At 42.2% G+C, this 17,384-nt stretch overlaps 1 protein-coding gene across 1 annotated transcript; it reads right to left on the reverse strand.

Moving 5' to 3' along the window:
- Window positions 1-3,339: 3,339 nt before the first annotated feature.
- Window positions 3,340-8,759, reverse strand: LOC148387916 (kidney mitochondrial carrier protein 1-like). The gene is made up of 9 exons (XM_088397224.1): window positions 8,560-8,759; window positions 8,293-8,440; window positions 7,994-8,088; window positions 7,790-7,875; window positions 7,211-7,306; window positions 6,971-7,095; window positions 6,150-6,273; window positions 5,132-5,212; window positions 3,340-4,237 (listed from the first exon to the last, which is right to left on the reverse strand). The coding sequence occupies exons 1-9, from the start codon at window positions 8,645-8,647 to the stop codon at window positions 4,196-4,198; spliced, it is 885 nt and encodes a 294-aa protein (XP_088253350.1). The 5' UTR covers window positions 8,648-8,759; the 3' UTR covers window positions 3,340-4,195.
- Between the last annotated feature and the right edge of the window lie 8,625 nt (window positions 8,760-17,384).

Below are 17,384 nucleotides of genomic sequence, written 5' to 3' on the forward strand. Positions count from 1 at the left end.
TTTCTTTTATGTTGGTATAATCAAGTTTGTGCGTGTGTGACCCAGAAAATATTTTGCAAAGCAGAAAAATAAGACGCGTACAACATGTTGGAGCTGAATGCATCTTGTACAAAGTATAGTTGAGACTGGACTTGTTTTTAGCACCTGTCACTAAGAAATAAAGCTGTACTGAATAGATGATCGTGCTGATGACAGAGGCGGATGGGAGGGGATGGAAAATAACTGTGAAAGAAGAATAAGCACTGGAATTGGGCCTTGGAACTTTGATTGGCAATCCATGCTTCTCATTACAAATTTCCTGATGAGTGATGTCTGCAAAATATTGATTTATTTACTAGTATTATTCTTGGTACAGTGGCCTGACTTCAATTAAAATTAAACTTACCCTTTTCTTCTCTCGTTTGACAAAAGCACCTCTAGGCTTCCCAAATGGAGTCCGCTCTTGGTCTGTGACTGGCGTTGTCATCTGTAGGACCGGACCAGTCTTTCCGCGTCCTTTGTAGCTGTCTGGTCCATTGTTTCCTCAAAGCCTCGTCTTTAGGAAACAAAAATAGCGATACACCTGCTTCGTTGGTGTTAATGCATCCCATAGCGATACACCTTTTGCCTACACGCTTCGACATACAGGGGTGTCCAAGTCCAGTCCTCGAGGGCCGCATTCCTCCATGTTTTCCAAGTTTCTCTCGTTAAACACACCTGATTCAATGATCAGGCTCCTGCACAGGTGTGTTTAACGAGGGAAACTTGGAAAACATGGAGGAATGCGGCCCTCGAGGACTGGACTTGGACACCCCTGGAAGCTAAACGCGAACAACTTGAAACGTCACTTCCGACTTCTTCGTTGTTTCGATCGTCAATTGATAAGCCCATAAGCTAACTAAAACCGATTCATACATATAGCGGTGTCTCTGGGACTTTAAGGACAAAAGTCCTCAAATGCCAGTATGTAGTATGTATGTTTCTGACAAAATGTAAATGAAAAGCAGCTCAGGCTAAAGATGTGTTTGTGGCACATCACTTTATCTGAAGCGCCTTTGATGGCAGACAAATAATTCAAAGATGACAGTTTAAATATCACGAGCTTGTGACCAGCTGCTGGTGCATGTGTTTCAACATAGGCATCAAACAGCTCGGCTCTTTGTCAAACTGTGTGATCTGTTTGGAAAAAGTAAACAAGTCCATCCCTGTCAAGAGTTTGTGTGGGACTAAGCGGATTTTACGAGGAAGACAAAGAGGAGGCGCTGTCATTTGTATCCTTGTAGTAGACTTTTAGAAGATGCCCGGCCCCCTCCAACTTGTATAAGATGGCACATGTAGGGTTATGATTTCAAATCAAAACAGCAGCCTCTCACCTCTGCAGCTACAAGGCAAGAATTGTTCCCTCAGCAGTTTACTGTGACATTTGGAAGTCATGCTTCCAGAAGACATGTGACTCTTATTTGGCTGAGGAAGAAGAGTTATATTGTGCGTCTTACCACTTGTTGTTGATACATAGTACATGGACCAACATGGTGGCCCTCTGTATAGTGAAAGGAAAACCCACAGAGGTCATAGAAATAATCGAGTGTACATTTTGTGAAAATTAAGAAATGAAAATCAGACATTGTTTTTGAATTGTGGTTCAACAGAAAAAAAAAATAATAATCACGCAGCAACGGAGCGACTTTCTTCGTTCAAAGTACAAAGCAAAAAAGTGACCCATTGGAAAGCAGCATGTAGCGTGAATCTCTCCTTACATGATCTCATTTAACATTCATTGTGTTGGCCCGTTTCCATCTTGATAGAACAATCGGAGCAGAATTACTAACGGCTCATCCTTGTGATCCTGCCTCCCCGGGGTCCACCTCTTTTTCTAGTTCTGTGTAAATGTAGGTCGACCACGAGTTAGTAGGCCGCTTGTTTGTTTTTACCAAGACGAACTGTTGACTCGGGCACTAAAGGAGCATGTGGTGTAAATGTGCCAAAATGACATTGCTTTCATGTACGCACACGCATGTTAGAATAATCTGCAGTATTGGTGTACCACCTCTTCTATTGGGATATTGTTGTTCCTAGGTTTCACTTATTTAAAAAAAAAAAAAATTGTTCTGCTTGTACGTTATAGCACCAATTAGAGCTGTCAAAATGAATCCATTAATTGATGGAATAATTGATTCTAAAAGTATTTAATAGTGACAGCCCTGGTATAAATTGATTTGAAGAAAAAAAAAACATTGTGTGATTATTGTGAATATTTTAAAAACTTGAATTGACTGGTTTAGTCCTAAGGTTTGGGCATCGGTCAGCTGCGAAATGTTTTGTTTGAGGAGCAGGCTGTGTTGAATAGTAATTTGCGTTAATAACGAGCAGGAATCTTTTCCAGCTTGAAACGCTGCAGTCGTTCCAAATGGAGCAACAGAACCCAGTCTGTCTCGTCGACTAAACTCCCCCATTTGTTTGGCCGTATATTCCTGCGTGTGTTGGAGCGTGCTGGATTTTCATGCGAGCAACGGCTGAAAAAACAACAACAACAAAAAAAGGGGTGTCAAGGGGTTGGAGGAGAACGTTCGCCTCATGCCTCTGACAAAAGCTCACTCTGATCCTTGGAACACAATAGCGCCAACTCCCTCCACCCTTGGGCCAGGCAGCAAATAATACCCCATAATGCAAGCATGTCTGCGGCTACCGAAATCCCTCACGGCCAAACTTGTTCAGCTTCTGCAAGTCTGTGTCTGCCTGGGCCTTGATGCCAAGCCATAGTGCCAAAATGTTGAAGGGACCAAATCCTGGCCACGACACCGTACTTGTGTTCCATTGTTTTCTTCGAGCCTTTCTGGCGTGTGCTTATTTTGCTCCCTGATTGAATCAAGATGTGAGCTTGTTTTTTGGACTGCTACGGCTACAAATGGAAAAGGGAAAAAAGCCCTCTAAGTGAGGCAAACTAAGGAATCCAGAAGAAATACAGAAGTGCAACTTGTGGTGGCTTACTTGAAGTTTTCACATTAAGTCCCATGGTGACTCTCTCAAAATAAAGAAGCAAGGCACACAAACAACACATCGTTCACTGCAATGTTTCCCGCAGCGCTCCCTTGAGCTGTCAGCATCTAAACAGCTCTGATAGCGAGAAAACTGGGAATTTACCCAGAGAAACAAGAACAATTACATGTTCGACTGTCCTGAATAATTCATGGGCTGATGTTTTGTGGTATGCCGCGTGTTTGATAGAAACACGGGCAATCCCTCGGAAACATCTGAGAGCTTGAACAAGGTTCCATAGGAGCTGCAATCATCTGGGTCAGAAGATGAATGTAGCTCCACAGCGCCACGCTGTGGTGAAAGCATAGCAAATCGACGGCTTGGTCCTTTTTCTTTTCATTTTATTTCACATTGATAGCAATACTAAAAAGATACACAATGGCATTAGTCAGTAACTTGGCTGTTTAGACAGAGAGCCAGGAAGTATAAAACGCTCCCTCAATGGATGCATCGTGCACAGAAAGTTTGATTTGACCGTAACAAGCATCACGTGCAGCAGTCGTAGTGCAAATAAGCAGTAAGCCGATGACATCATCCAAGCCAAGATGTCAAATGAAAATTTACAAGGTCCTTTGAGCTGCCTGATCGACTCGTTCACATCTGCAGATGGACGCTTAGTGCTTCAGGTTGCTTTTAAATAACTCATTACCATACAAACCAATTTTTGGCTCTCAATTGAGACTTTTTTCTCCCAAGTACACAGAGGACCATTTGTGAACTCCGTTGACAAACTGCAACACTCTATTTAAGAAAGGAATGACTGCAGTGATTGTCAGCTGCTCTTCAACTTGTGCAACATTTCGGCAAACTTGAAGGCACTCGTTTTTGAAGTAGAAGAGGCCTGCAAAACAAACCTCGTACAATTATGAATGAACACAGAGGCCACTGTTACATAAATCTCTCAATCCAGTCAGAATGAAATGTTTGGCTTGACCAAGCATTTGGATGAGCTAAAATATCAGATTCAAGTACGTGCAAAAGTCGCAGCAGGAGCAGGCCCGATACCCCCTAACCCACACAAACTCACACACACGTTCACAAATCTTTCCCGCGGCAAACGAGGGTCTCCGTGGAGCCCCGTTTACTCCCTCGGTCTTTCTATCAAGGATCCATTCCAATCCTGACAGTCGAGACCCTAACCCGTCCGTCTCTCAAGTAGTGCTCGCTCTGGTTCCGCCGCTCAAACGTTGATCTTCTTGAGCTGCTCGTATGTGAGGAAGAACTGGACTTGGAGTAAAGGAAATAGGCAAGTCTTTTGTTTTTTTTCTCCTAGTTGAGCACAAAGCCTCCCTTTTGTCACCGCTTGTGTAATCTCATTCCCGTTTAGGTTGGAGCTCAATGAGGAGAGGGGATGTCTGTTCTTTTCTAGTGACTTTCAGACACAACCCTTGGTGGTCTTGAACAAAACTAACATTTGCACAAAGGATTTGATCGAGATGATCAACGTTTTCCTTCTCTTTCTATTTTGCTCACTTGCATCAGGTGCTGAGGTGATAGTCCAACAGGGTTTATGTGAACAGCCGGGGAATTAAATGCGACCACATGGCTGGGAATTAGCGCCTTGCACCACCAGAGACAGTGGAACCTTCAAGTGTAAAAAACAACAACCAAAAAAACATTTGACTCCCTTCTGTGTGTAGTGTTAGATAGAAAGGAAAGGATGTAGTGCCGTTGTGCTAAATTAGACTGCCTCCTGGTGGCCAAGGCGGGCACACCAAAAGGAGCAGCACAATGAAATGAATTGCAGCATAAAATGATGCACAAGCTATTTTTCCTTATTAAATATGTTTTTTGTAGGTCGGGGCCGGAACAGATTAATGGCATTTTCAATTATTTCAACAGGGAATAGTCATTTGAGTTATGAGCGTGGTCAAATCAAACTTGCCTTAACTCACAACGTGCTTGAAAGGCAATTCCAGTAGAGTTAATGAGCAGATTGGCCTTTGGACCAAATGATCCCAGATATAGATGGTCTCAATGCAAAATACATTTGGTCGAAGAGACGATTTAGGTTGAACTTTGAGAGCTTTTTCCAGACAATTTCTTCATCTCCAAAAGACATTGCATCACATACACAGTGTGCAAGTGCAGCACTAATGAGATGTTTAAAGGATACAATGATGTTCCATGGACCCAGACGAAGCCAGTTTGGGAAGAAGCCCTTGTAGAGTGCCATGAAACCCTCCGAGCGCCACGTCTGGAAAAACAGGTTTAATACATAAAGGGGCTTGTTATCTCCTCATTATTATTCAACGTTCCTCTGGGTGCTTTTGAGACGCAAATTGGTGTCACAAAGGTTTGAGCTAAATATTATAGATCACTGCAAGGTATTTATCTTCACTCAGCACTGAAGGGAAATAAAGTTTGGCTCGAAAGAGACATACTACCTTTTATTACTCGTATTGATTTGACTCTAAAATGGCCAATTTCAGGCGGTTGCAGTGAGCAGTGAGCAGCAGCGGTGCCGCCCGCGCTCGGGAATCATTTGGTGATCGAACCCCCCAATTCCAACCCTTCATGCTGAGTGCCAAGCAGGGAGGCAATGGGTCCCATTGCAATAGTCTTTGGTATGACCCCGGCTGGCCGGGGTTCAAAATGTTATACTTCTTCCAAATCTAACCCCCCAATTCCAACCCTTCATGCTGAGTGCCAAGCAGGGAGGCAATGGGTCCCATTGCAATAGTCTTTGGTATGACCCCGGCTGGCCGGGGTTCAATATTGTTATACTTCTTCCAAATCTAATTCTTAGACGTCTTGGCAAAAAATTCAAATAATAGAAATGTATTATTCTGAGTCTTTATATGGCATGAGTCACCTATTTGTTTTGTAGAATTCAGGGTTAAATGACCCACAAGGTGTACAATCATCAGGGATTAATGGACGAATTGGAGGCATGACCCGGTACGCAGCGGAGGACAGTAGAAAGTAAAGTCCATTAATCACAGACAATTGTACACTTGGAAGGGCATTGGCATGCTTATGGCGTCACTTGTTAGTGATGGGCAATTGTTGGACCCTGCTCTGGCCCGCCAATATTCAACAACTTTAAATAGGCCCTTTGTGTACCAAAAAAAAAAAAAAAAAAAAAAAAAAAAAGTCTTGGACAGAAAGTTGATATTTTTGCTTAGACTGACCTGCAGTATACAGTCGAGTGTTCCCTGGTACAAAGCTCCTCCTTTCTGATTCATCATCCGCGTCCGGACTACATCTACCGGGTTGGAGGCCAACGCCCCTGCCAGGCCACATACAAAACTGGACCTGCATGCCACAAAGCCATGTCGTAAATTCAAAGATAACACTGGCAAAAGAAGTCTATAAAATGTTTTGCCACTATTCCCTGCAATTGCCAAAATGTGCCACAAGACGGCGACAAAGCCACTTTTCTATTGGACACAGCAATTATGCAAGCAATCAGTGGACAGATTGAGATAAATCTCACAATGTGCAAGCTCATGAGTTGCAAATCACATATACATAGAGGAACACTGAACATATTGCTTTAAAAATGAACATTTTAAATGAAAGGAATTGTATTAAAATCCGTTCAAATAGTTGGCTTTGAAAAAAAACGACATAGTAAAACATTTTCTATTGTCAAATGGTAAGAACAATGACGACTCTGCTTTATTTCATTTGTAAATATCAACGGCTCCCATTGGCTTCTTTCACCATCCAAACAGCCCAATCACAAAACAGCATTTACTGGTCTAACTAGAATGTTAAGCAATGACTCGCGTATGCAACGGGTGGGGGTGGGTCAAGTAAGCACGTCAAATAAAAACCAGAAAGTTAGCTTTACAGCGCTTTAAGCTGATGCAACAGCCACGAGACACATCTGCTCTTTATCTCGGTGCACCTTAAAAAGAAGCTGCGCTTTCCAATTTCCTGTTCGGAATAATAACGAGTGAGGCAGATGCATACTTTGTAGGAGGATTGATTTCAACTTTTCACTCACAAGAAATGCGTGTACACGTTGTCGCCCATGTGACCAGACAGGATCAGATGCTTCTTGGTGATGTCGTAGACAGGAAGCTCCACTCCGACCACAATGGCTGCTCGCTGAGCGGTGAGAGAGACACCCTGATAAACAGAGAGGCCAAGAGTGAAGATGACACCTAGAATATTGACAACGAAAAGACAGAATAGCTCAAAGTGAGGAATGGTTCCAAACGAAGCCATTTGAAGTATGTTGTACCTTCCAAAGTCCCCTGGTCCCTTCCTGCTGATAGATGTTGATGAAGTTGCCCATCATACTTCCCTGGATCACCCTTCCTTGGGCTTGCATGCGGATCTGAGAAGTAATCGGTGGTTCTCATTATATTTTGGCTTTGAGCGAGCCGACTTAAGAGGAAAGCCTCAGCTCGGCTCGCTTTTTCTTGGTGCTGATTACGTACTCGCCTCCCGTCGCCCTCATGATCACTTTGTTGCTATGTGTATCAACATTTAACCCATACTAAAGACATTCTGTGATCGTTTAGTGAGAGTAGGCTAATCATTCATGCACCCGTATCAATTACAGGACACTAAATTAAGCCTTGGGAGGCCACAGTCTATTAATAAGACACCCGTGAGGTCCCAGTGGGACGATAACATTCGTTACAGCGGCGGAATATGTCACACACGGGACATTTTCGAAGGCACATTTATATAATACATAGCGACACGAGATATGGACCAAAAAAAAGAGGGCTTGAACTGCGACCCTCCAAATGCAAAGCCCAAGTCCTTCACAGATGATCGATTGCGGCTGCTGCATATTGGAGACTTTAGTTACCTTCAGCACATCGGTGGGGTTTGCGATGGATGAAGAGATGACTCCGGCAAGTATGCCGCACAGTACGTTAGTCAGCATTGTCTCATCTGAATGAGAAGAGACAAAGTAAATTGTCGGAGCAGGCTGTGGCGGTTCTTAGTCGTTCAACCAGACGGCATGCATGTTCAAGTCAAGTGTGTACATGACAGACGAAGCCAGCCTCACCCTCGGGCCTATCCACAAGTAATCTCTTTAAGCTCTGGTATGTGCCGATTTTGATGGTCCCATAGGATGCCTGGCGCAGGATGGCGGGGGCTATTCTATAAAAGTCACATGTGCATGAATGTCTCGTTGATACAAAAAGGGAACACGCGTGACCACAATCAATTTGACAGCTGCATGCAGAGGAGAGGAAAGCGGTGCTCGGGGAAGTGCACGTTAAGAGGAAGTGAGAACGTTTACCGCAAACACATTTCACAAAGAAAAATGGAAGAAATATGAAGACGAAAGTAAAACGCACGTACCCTGAATAGAGTGACCGGATCCCTTCCTCTCTTGCTATCCGGACAATTGCGTGCAACATGCCTCGGTACCGGATCTCCCGGTATTTACTGTCGCCCACCTGACCCTGAACCTGGAGACGCGTCTTGGCTAGATCGATTGGGAATGTACCTGGAAAAGAGAGCGTGTCGTCGGCTCCGGTTATATTGTCCAAAGCTCGCTCACCAAACCCGGTGAGCCCCGCATCAGGGCCTCCGCGCGGCTTCCTCACACGTCGCTCACTCACTCACCACATTCCGCCGTCATGGAAGCCAGTCCCCCGTAAACAAAAGGCTTCCAGTTGACACTGGACATCTTTTCCGACTCTCGGTTGAACATGAAGCAACAAGCTAATGGACGGATTGGAGCGTTTGTGGGCTTTTGTAGCGTGCTGCGTCTCCTCCCCAGCGTCGGACACGCCTGCCTGTGTGCTCGAGTAATCGCATTGCCACCTACTGGCAGATGTTTGTAGAACAGGCCAAGTGTCTCCTCCCACTTGCGCTCCTACTTGCAACCGAACGAAGACAACGTCTAGAAATCAAAACCAATATTTTTCTACGTTTGCAAGAATATGCTTCTTTTACTTGCAGATGCAAAATTAATCTACTAAACATGAAGATACTAAACAAGATAAAGAAGAAAGAAGCCTTTAATAATAGTACTACTACTACTACTACTACTAATAATAATTATTATTTTTAGTATAATATAACATAACATAATATAATATAATATAATATAATATAATATAATATAATATAATATAATATAATATAATATAATATAATATAATATAATATAATATAATATAATATAATATAATATAATATAATATAATGTCATAATTTCTATGGAGGCAAGGATTGTAATTGTACCTTTCAACCACTAGAGAACAGTATCGCACTACTACAATAGACCGACTACAGACAATATATCTTATTAAAACAAAAAAAGCAACAAAAAAGGTCAATTTAGTGACCTTAATTTGACACTTATCTATACCTACACGTACACAGAAGAGAAGGTGTATATCCATCCAATTATAAATGATGTCACCCATATACCAGCTTTGTAGGTTTTGATGAGTTGCTTGGCAGAATGCGCGTCCAATGCTTGGCTACATAGATTTTCACAGAGAATATATTGGCGCTTTTAATACCACAATTCCATCTTATCTATTTTCCATCACATTCGTCCTCCCACTTTCAGCCCCTGGGAAGGAAAGTTTCCATTTCCATGACTAGGAGGTGTTTGTCGACAGCATATTTATTAATTTCATATGCTTGTTGTATGGTTTGATGAATGGTTTTGCAATGGGTCAGTAACCTCAGCATCGCTATCAGTACCATTATTAATGGCAAAGGAGAACCAGGAGCTTTGTATATCACTGTGCACTTCAATGGGATTGTGTGTGCCACGAGCACAGAAGACTGCATCATAGCACATCGACAAAACACAAAGAGATGGATGGAGATATAGCAGATTTATCTGAAACAATAAGCAGGGGTAGGGAGAGTGCTCACCAAATTGGCCATGTGACAATTTGTCAACATCAGCCTGAGAACTGACTAGGAGGGGATATGGCTGTGTTTCCAGCAAAATAAAGAGAGCATTTTGTTGTTTTTAGCAAGTAGAACATCATCTTTAAGGGCTGATTTGAGGCTATCTGAAAAGGAAAAACGATTTTTTCTTTTGATCGCACTAATGATCGCTATGGAAATAAAATCAAGCCACAAGGTGATGAGTTTATCTCGGTTTTGTAAGGTTAGCTGGCTTTATTTATGAGCTTTGGAGTTGATGGTCAATAAATTGAAGATAGCCATCTCACCTGTGCATGATTTCTTGTTAACAGATGGATTATTAAGGTGTGACCAAAATGTGGAACTATTTCTTTAAGCGTACAAAGTGAGAGTGCTCAGTGTGATGGTTCTTATGGAAGCCATGGGTGTGCGTATGAATGCAGGCCAGTGGCTTTTCATGTTGAAGGGTTTAACCACCTACTCATGTCCTAGTTAGGGTACATCACGACTTGTGCTTTGATTTTTTTTCCTCCTTCTCCTGGATAATCAACTGTACAATACATTTTCCAATATTAGAATCTATTGGAAATCCGCATTTCAAAAGATTAATGATACACGGCAAACAGATTACGTGAATAAATTAGGCAGCAGTTATGTGCAATGTTTGTCGCTGCTCTTATTCTCCACCTCGTTTCATTTGCTGCCATACACACCGATGTTGTGTTGGCCCCCCTCTTTGCGCTGGGGTATTTTTACCCCATCCTCAGGGCAACAATGAACTTAATGGAAAGTGAAGGCTTGTCCACAATTGTTAAAGTGTGTCTGAGTGTGTGCCTGTCCTAGTTGTTTACCATGCTCACTCTGCCCCCCCCCACCTCTCAGCCCTTCCACAACTCTGAGAACATACTAGACTCATTGCTGTTGATGCAACATGCTGCATTCTCATTGGCTGCCTGCCTGTAAATGGTTGCCTGCCAGTTTTGTCTGTATTTGGACTGGATGATTATCATGACGTTGCTAAGGCACAGTTACACAAACACTGACACACTGTGTGTTTTTTTTTTGCTAGGTGAGAAAGAATTAATTCTATCCTAAAAATAAATTCTCATAAGATTTCAAAACATAGTCATGCACCACTGGTGCACTTAAGCAGATCCTTACTTTACTCAGAAAGACAAAAAAACATGCTCGTGTGTGTGTGTGTGTGTGTTACTTTGAGTATAGGTCTTGTCCATGCAGCATCCAGCCCCTCAAGGATTCTTTACTGTCAGCAACATTTTAAAATCAAGGAACTCTGCTGAGTGTCTGAGAAAATGGTCTACGTGAAGAAAATGTAAGACATCATAAACTTCACTCCAACAGAAGCTGGCATGCTCCATTTTCTGTATATTATTGAATATTTTCATGTTGATGATCTTTCATATCAAATGATGAAAAATAGGTCTTGTCAAATTGTATGAAATTCCTGTCTGACATGACACTTGATTAATGGGCAATCAAATGTCAGGCGTTAAAAGACCAATTTCACTTGTAAAACTCAAAATATTGTACATAATAATTAGATCATTAGGCTAGATCATTTATTATTATTATTATTATTATTATTATTATTATTATTGCTGTCAAATGGCCGAAATTTGAGCTGAACTACAGTATGTCATAGTTGGAAGAGCTTTGTTTTGCCTAAAGTGAAAGAAAGCGCATCTGAGTGTCTCGTGTGAGTGGACTAGTGAAGTTGGCAGACAGGATGGGAAGCGTGAATCAGGAAAGTGACATCTGTTGGTGCTCAGCCAGGCACAATGATTCCTAGATAATGTGTGAAAAATCTAATCTTTCGCCCTTGAGGTCTCATGTTATGTCATTGGCTTCATCCCTAACCAAGTTGTTTTTTGTTAGCTGTGCACTGTCAATGAGATGAAAATGATTATTGCAATATTTGTAACCTGGTTGAAGTGGTCATGTGATGTATTTTTCCACTCATTACAATCAACATTGAATGCTTCACAGTGTGTCAATTGGCTATAATATTTTATAGGCCTGAATATTTTTTTCCAACCCTTTGTCCATTTCCGTCTCTATTTATAATATTTATTGTAACAATTAACCCAACACGTGTTCTCTCCGCTGCCCTTTACGTTACTCTCCAATGCTTTAACGGCTCCATCCGTCCTCTATTTATGAATTGATTTTTGTCTTTTTCTCTCCACTTTTTCCTACTTCTCCTTCCATCCATTTGTCTTGCTCATTGGCAGTTACACAGACAAATGCAGTTTGTTTTCCACTCTGAATGAAAGGAAATGAACAGATTTATCAGGCCATTACATTTTTACTTTGAGGTCACTATTATCCATGTGAAAAAGGGGGAAGTCACAGTGTCACTCCTTCAATTTGCACAGCACATTAGCCATGCAGATTTATGTAAATTCCTTCCATGCCAGTGTTTGGCGATGGAGGAGCGGAGCAGAGGGAGCGGAGCGTCAACGCTCCCCTTTCTGAGGCTTGATGACAAATAGGGACGAGGGCGGGGCCAGAGCATTTGTGTCGTCGGCTGACGTAGACCGCTTGATAGTCGTCACGTCAGATGTACGTAAGACACCCACGTACTTTTCAGGCGAGTCCCTTGCTTTCAGCTTCCTGAAGGGCAAACCAAGGACAAGCCCAACATTGCTCTTTCTGCAAAATAGCAGTATGCAATCTTCAAATTGCGCATCACAGTATGCGAATTATCCATCAGGTGTTGTTTCAAACACAACATTGTGTTTTGTTCATCATTTAGCTACGTTCAATCATATCTAAAGAAGATAACAAATTATGTTCATTTTCAATTATAATATGGAATGTGTGTGTGTGTGAACATGCTGTTTACTGATTGACTACCATTTCCCCAAACCTGCCTGCAGCACACACACGCGGGCACACACACACACACACCACTCAACTTTTAATTCTCAGCCCCCACCCCAAAATAAATTCCTCCCCTGCCCTTATTCCACATTGCCTGCCATTGTGTTTTACTTGAACCCGATTTCCCTGTGGGCCAAAACTCTTATCAGGCCCAACCAGATGAACCACCGTGTGTGTGTGTGTGTGCGTGTGTGCCCGTGTGTCCTTGTTAATCCTCTCTTCTTGGCTCAACAGCACGTTTTAGTGTAGGTGATGACTTGTGATTTTGTTATGTTGAAATAGCAGAATTTCATCCAGCATTTCAGCATGTTTTTGTATTTTTTGAAATGCCACACCTCTAATGAGGCAAGACCCCAGCGCGGCGCATTAAATTCCAAAATGATATGCTCGATGTGCTGCGCATCAATCTGTGTGTGTGTGTTACGTTAGACTGAGCTTGTCAAAGATTGTTCATGTCAGTTTAGCTCAAATATAAAAAACACAGACATCTCTTTTCACTGAATCTGCTTATATCATTATACCGTTGTAATGATTCTGATTATTCCGCCTGTGTGTGTACGCGTTTATAAATGACCACCTGCACTTTCGAACCATTTCAAGTGACCGCTGATGGTTTCCCTTGCCAACATAAGTGAACAACCATTGACTGCAGCTCGAGACCAGCAAAACGTTCACTGGTTCAGTGTGTGTGTTTTGTGTCCATGTGTGTCTCTGCAGCCATATGCCAAAATTGAGCAAAGCGAAAAACTCTCCTCTATCTAGTTGCCATAGTAACTGGCAATTCACAGCATCTGGCAAATTATAGGGCTGCGTTGAAGGGCAAGAGAGTGTGTGTGTGTGTGTGTGTGTGTGTGTGTGTGTGTGTGCATGTGCGTGTGCGTGTGCATGTGTGTGTGTGTATGAAGGAGACTGCAAACCCCTCCCGCATACAAAATGTGTTCTTCAGGTGCACGAGAAGCAGAAAGGAATCGTCCTTATTTTCCAGCTAATCAATCTCAGGTGTTACTGACATACACACACGCGCACACGCACGCACGCACGCACGCACGCACGCACGCACGCACGCACGCACACACACACACACGAATATCGAAGTACGCAAACACCCACAGAATTCGGAGCATTACGTTGAAACAAAAATAATGATGGGGCAAATTCTCTCCATTTATGTTTTATCACATCCTGAATTGGCGGACATCTTCAGTGACCTTGAATCAACCTCTGCTCATCTCAGATGTAGTTTATGTAGAGATGGAATGAGAATTTGGATTGACACAATCCATTCAGTCGAAGACACTCGAGGAACTACAAGTCAATTTATATGATCTTGTATCTTGTCCTTCAGCAGCGTTTTCTGTACACAAAGTCTGTATCAAAAAAGAAATGTCATTTCATCGACACAGCCAGAGTGGTCGACATTTAGCTACGGTTGCGATTTCTAATATGTTGCACCTTTCCTTCAGTTTTGTGTCGTACGGACGTTGAGGTAAATGGAATACAACATTTTTTGAAAATGTTGGCGGCATCGGGATGGCTCATTGGATGCCATGGTTTTCGCCTGCTTCGCCATTTCTGCCATGTTTATCGTGTAGGCCTGCGGTAGACTTGTCCGTACATGGTCTTCTTCGTAAGTGGATTCCCAATGGTTTGTTGTGTGGCTTTAGGCTGTTCCACTCATCCTGCAGAGTGCGTGCAGATGCATCATTTCTTGCATTAATCCTTTTTTTTTTTTAAGTTCACAAACCGGCTGTGATAAACTCACATTAATATAAATGATTGAAAACTTTCTGTGGACATTGTCCAAAACAGATTCACTCAAACCCCAAAGATGATGCATATTCGAAGCAGTTTAAATGGATTTTGGATCAATTGTTACATCCCTACTGCTTTATCAAGCTAAACCTGAGCCTGACCAAGTGTCTCCATAAATCACAGTTAAATGGTTTGTGCTTAAAGTTTAACAACTTCCCATTAGAGTCTTGTATGGTTGTCAGCGACTTCTTTGCTAGGGGCATGACACTATTTATATACAGTACGCATGTGACAACATAAATTGTCTTTTACCGTTTTGAATAGTAGTCTGGCATACTAATTAACCCCTTGCATAAGACTTTGACTTACTCCATATCTGTTATTGTACTTTTAATTAAGCAAGCAAAAAGAAACAGCAGGAGCTGTCTTGAAAGGACACAAAAAGATGCTGGCCTATTTGTGAAATGGAAGGTATGAGGAAATGAAGCCACACAGAGAAAGAGAGATTGATGCTATACAAAAAGAGAGTGGGAGAGAGTGCGTGTGAGGCCACGATTAAATTCCTGTACTATAAATCTCTGACAGTGCATGTGTGTGTGGAGATAACAGAGGGATGGATGTCTCTCTCCATTCGGCCTCTGTCACAATGATGTATGCACTCCTTTCTTCTCGCCGGTGAAATATTAAAAGGCGTCATTGCCAGCCAACATGTTTGCTTTATTCCTCACCTCTTATCACTTCTCACGTTTTCAAGGGGGTGACTTGCGGGCCGGACCGCCCAGGAAAAAGAGACGAAATGGCAAAGGGGCAATCACACCAATTCAGATGACCAAGCCAGAAGACAACATTGGACATCAAGTCAGAGATGAGGGAGAAAGTGTCAGGCGCTGGCTGCCAGCTTCTTTGATGGATGGCTGGCTACCTGCTTGACGGCTTTGATTGATGACATAATGGCGAGCGTGTCGCCACACTGTGTTCTTCATTCAGCTGACAGTCTTTTCTTTATGGCATCTTGTGTTACGCTATCATAATCAAAGCCGTGCACCTGGGGAATAAATCTTGATCATTTGCTCCCTAAGCACCATGTGACACACCGGAAGCTTGCCTTGTAATGGCTGTTATAATCCAATGTATTTGAAAAGAAGAAAATAAAGCTTATTTAGGGCCCAAATGGATCCATAAAGAATCTGCGCTAAAAATAGTTTGTACCGTATTTTTCCGACTACAAGTTGCGTTTTTTTCCCCATAGTTTGGGTGGGGGGGGCGACTTATACTGAGGAGCGACTTATATGTGAATTGAATTCATATAGATGTTTGATTTAGACGAACATACTATAATAGTGAATCTATTGTATGCTCCTGTACAATTTGAAGGTAATGGGATAATTCTATATACTAATTACTCAACTAATGGGCCTAATGACCAATCGCAAAATCCTTCTCTAAATGTTCTCTTCTCTTGGGGGAGGGCTAGCTGAGAAGATGGAGGCATAAAAAGCAGCAAGAAAAAGCCAGCTGCAAGCAAAGATCTTGAGGCAGATGGATGGGATGAATTGAAGAAATGAAATGAAAAAGCATCTAAGAAGGATGATCCGAGGGCGGGGGCACGGCTGGCGAGAGGACACTTGAAGAATGAAGAAATTCACTGATGATGAGTGAGGAAATGAGGAATGTGCTGAGAAGAAGACAAATGGACTCGCGCCGGCCGGCTATTTTTTGAGTTGCGTGGTAGAGAGTGAAAGGGGACTAAAAAACAGCCAAACGGAATGTTTACAACGAGTCCGGTGGCTAATATCTTCCTGTCAACCGCATTGGAACTGCAAGTAGCCATAAATCATGACAGTTAATGATGTGCTTGACAGTAACCCTTTAAGTGATGCACATTTCAGCCAGCCTGGATTCAATTGACAATCAGAGATTGTATGAATGAGACACTAAATGACGTGTCAAAGTCAAGGCCCGGCCGGGGGCCAGATACGGCCCACCGCATCATTTTAGGTGGTCCGCCAAGACAAATTGTCCATCGAATTCATATGTTCATTTCAAATTGTTTTCACTTTTAAAAAAGAGATTTTGTTAGCAATTTTTATCAACATTTGTTTTTTTAAATCATTTTTATTTTTAAATATTTGATTTAATCTGGTTTTCAATATTTCATTTTCAAATATTTGAACAGTTTTTATTCGTCTCTGTTTGAAGTGTGCGGGAGAGGAAAATGAGATTTTCTTTTATGGTCTCTTCATATTTTTCACTAATAGCGTTTGGGTCACAAAAGAACAACACTTTGTTCCTCACTTTTGTCATCCCAACCTAATTTGCGAGCTTGTTTATATTGATTTGTGAATAGTAGTTACATCATAGACTTTAATTAGCCTCACTTGCCATTCATACTGGAAATTAGGAACATTGTCCAACAATAGATCGATACTTGTAACATCTCACTTTGTTCTGTTATGTAGCCTGAATGTGATGTAAGCAACATTGTGGCCAACCCACTCCTGTTTTTCCCTTTCTGTACCACACACACACAATCTCACACACACACACACACACACACAGAGGAGACATAATTGAGCAATTATCCTCTCCAGGCTGTTCTGATTGTAATTTGCATTTATTATTACGAGCATGGGGATGACTTGTCAGCCTCACAGCCATAGAGACCTGCACAGATTTTTCAGAAACATGTAAGTTTGAAAACACTGGAGAGTACGTCTTTCTGCACCACCTATACGTACGTACATGACGTGGCTTTGTTTTCCTATGAATTTGCAAACAATATGTTCATTGGTCCTTCATCACAGAAAGGCTTGTTTGACAAATCACACGGCAAGGTCATGCAAGACTGCCACGCATCAACCTGCCTTGGATTCTGTGTTCTCTTTTACTGTCAAGATGGC

The sequence above is a fragment of the Syngnathus floridae genome, chromosome 14 (assembly GCF_059516105.1).
Source record: "Syngnathus floridae isolate MCC-2025c chromosome 14, RoL_Sflo_1.0, whole genome shotgun sequence".
In the NCBI taxonomy this organism is placed as follows: Eukaryota; Metazoa; Chordata; class Actinopteri; order Syngnathiformes; family Syngnathidae; genus Syngnathus; species Syngnathus floridae.

Excerpts from the sequence above, each read along its gene's own strand:
- LOC148387916 (XM_088397224.1), bottom strand. The coding sequence starts at position 8,647 with ATGTTCAACCGAGAGTCGGAAAAGATGTCCAGTGTCAACTGGAAGCCT. Across the intron at positions 8,441-8,559 it reads TTCCATGACGGCGGAATGTG|GTACATTCCCAATCGATCTA; the intron begins GTGAGTGAGTGA and ends TCTCTTTTCCAG. Across the intron at positions 7,307-7,789 it reads ACCCCACCGATGTGCTGAAG|ATCCGCATGCAAGCCCAAGG; the intron begins GTAACTAAAGTC and ends ATTACTTCTCAG.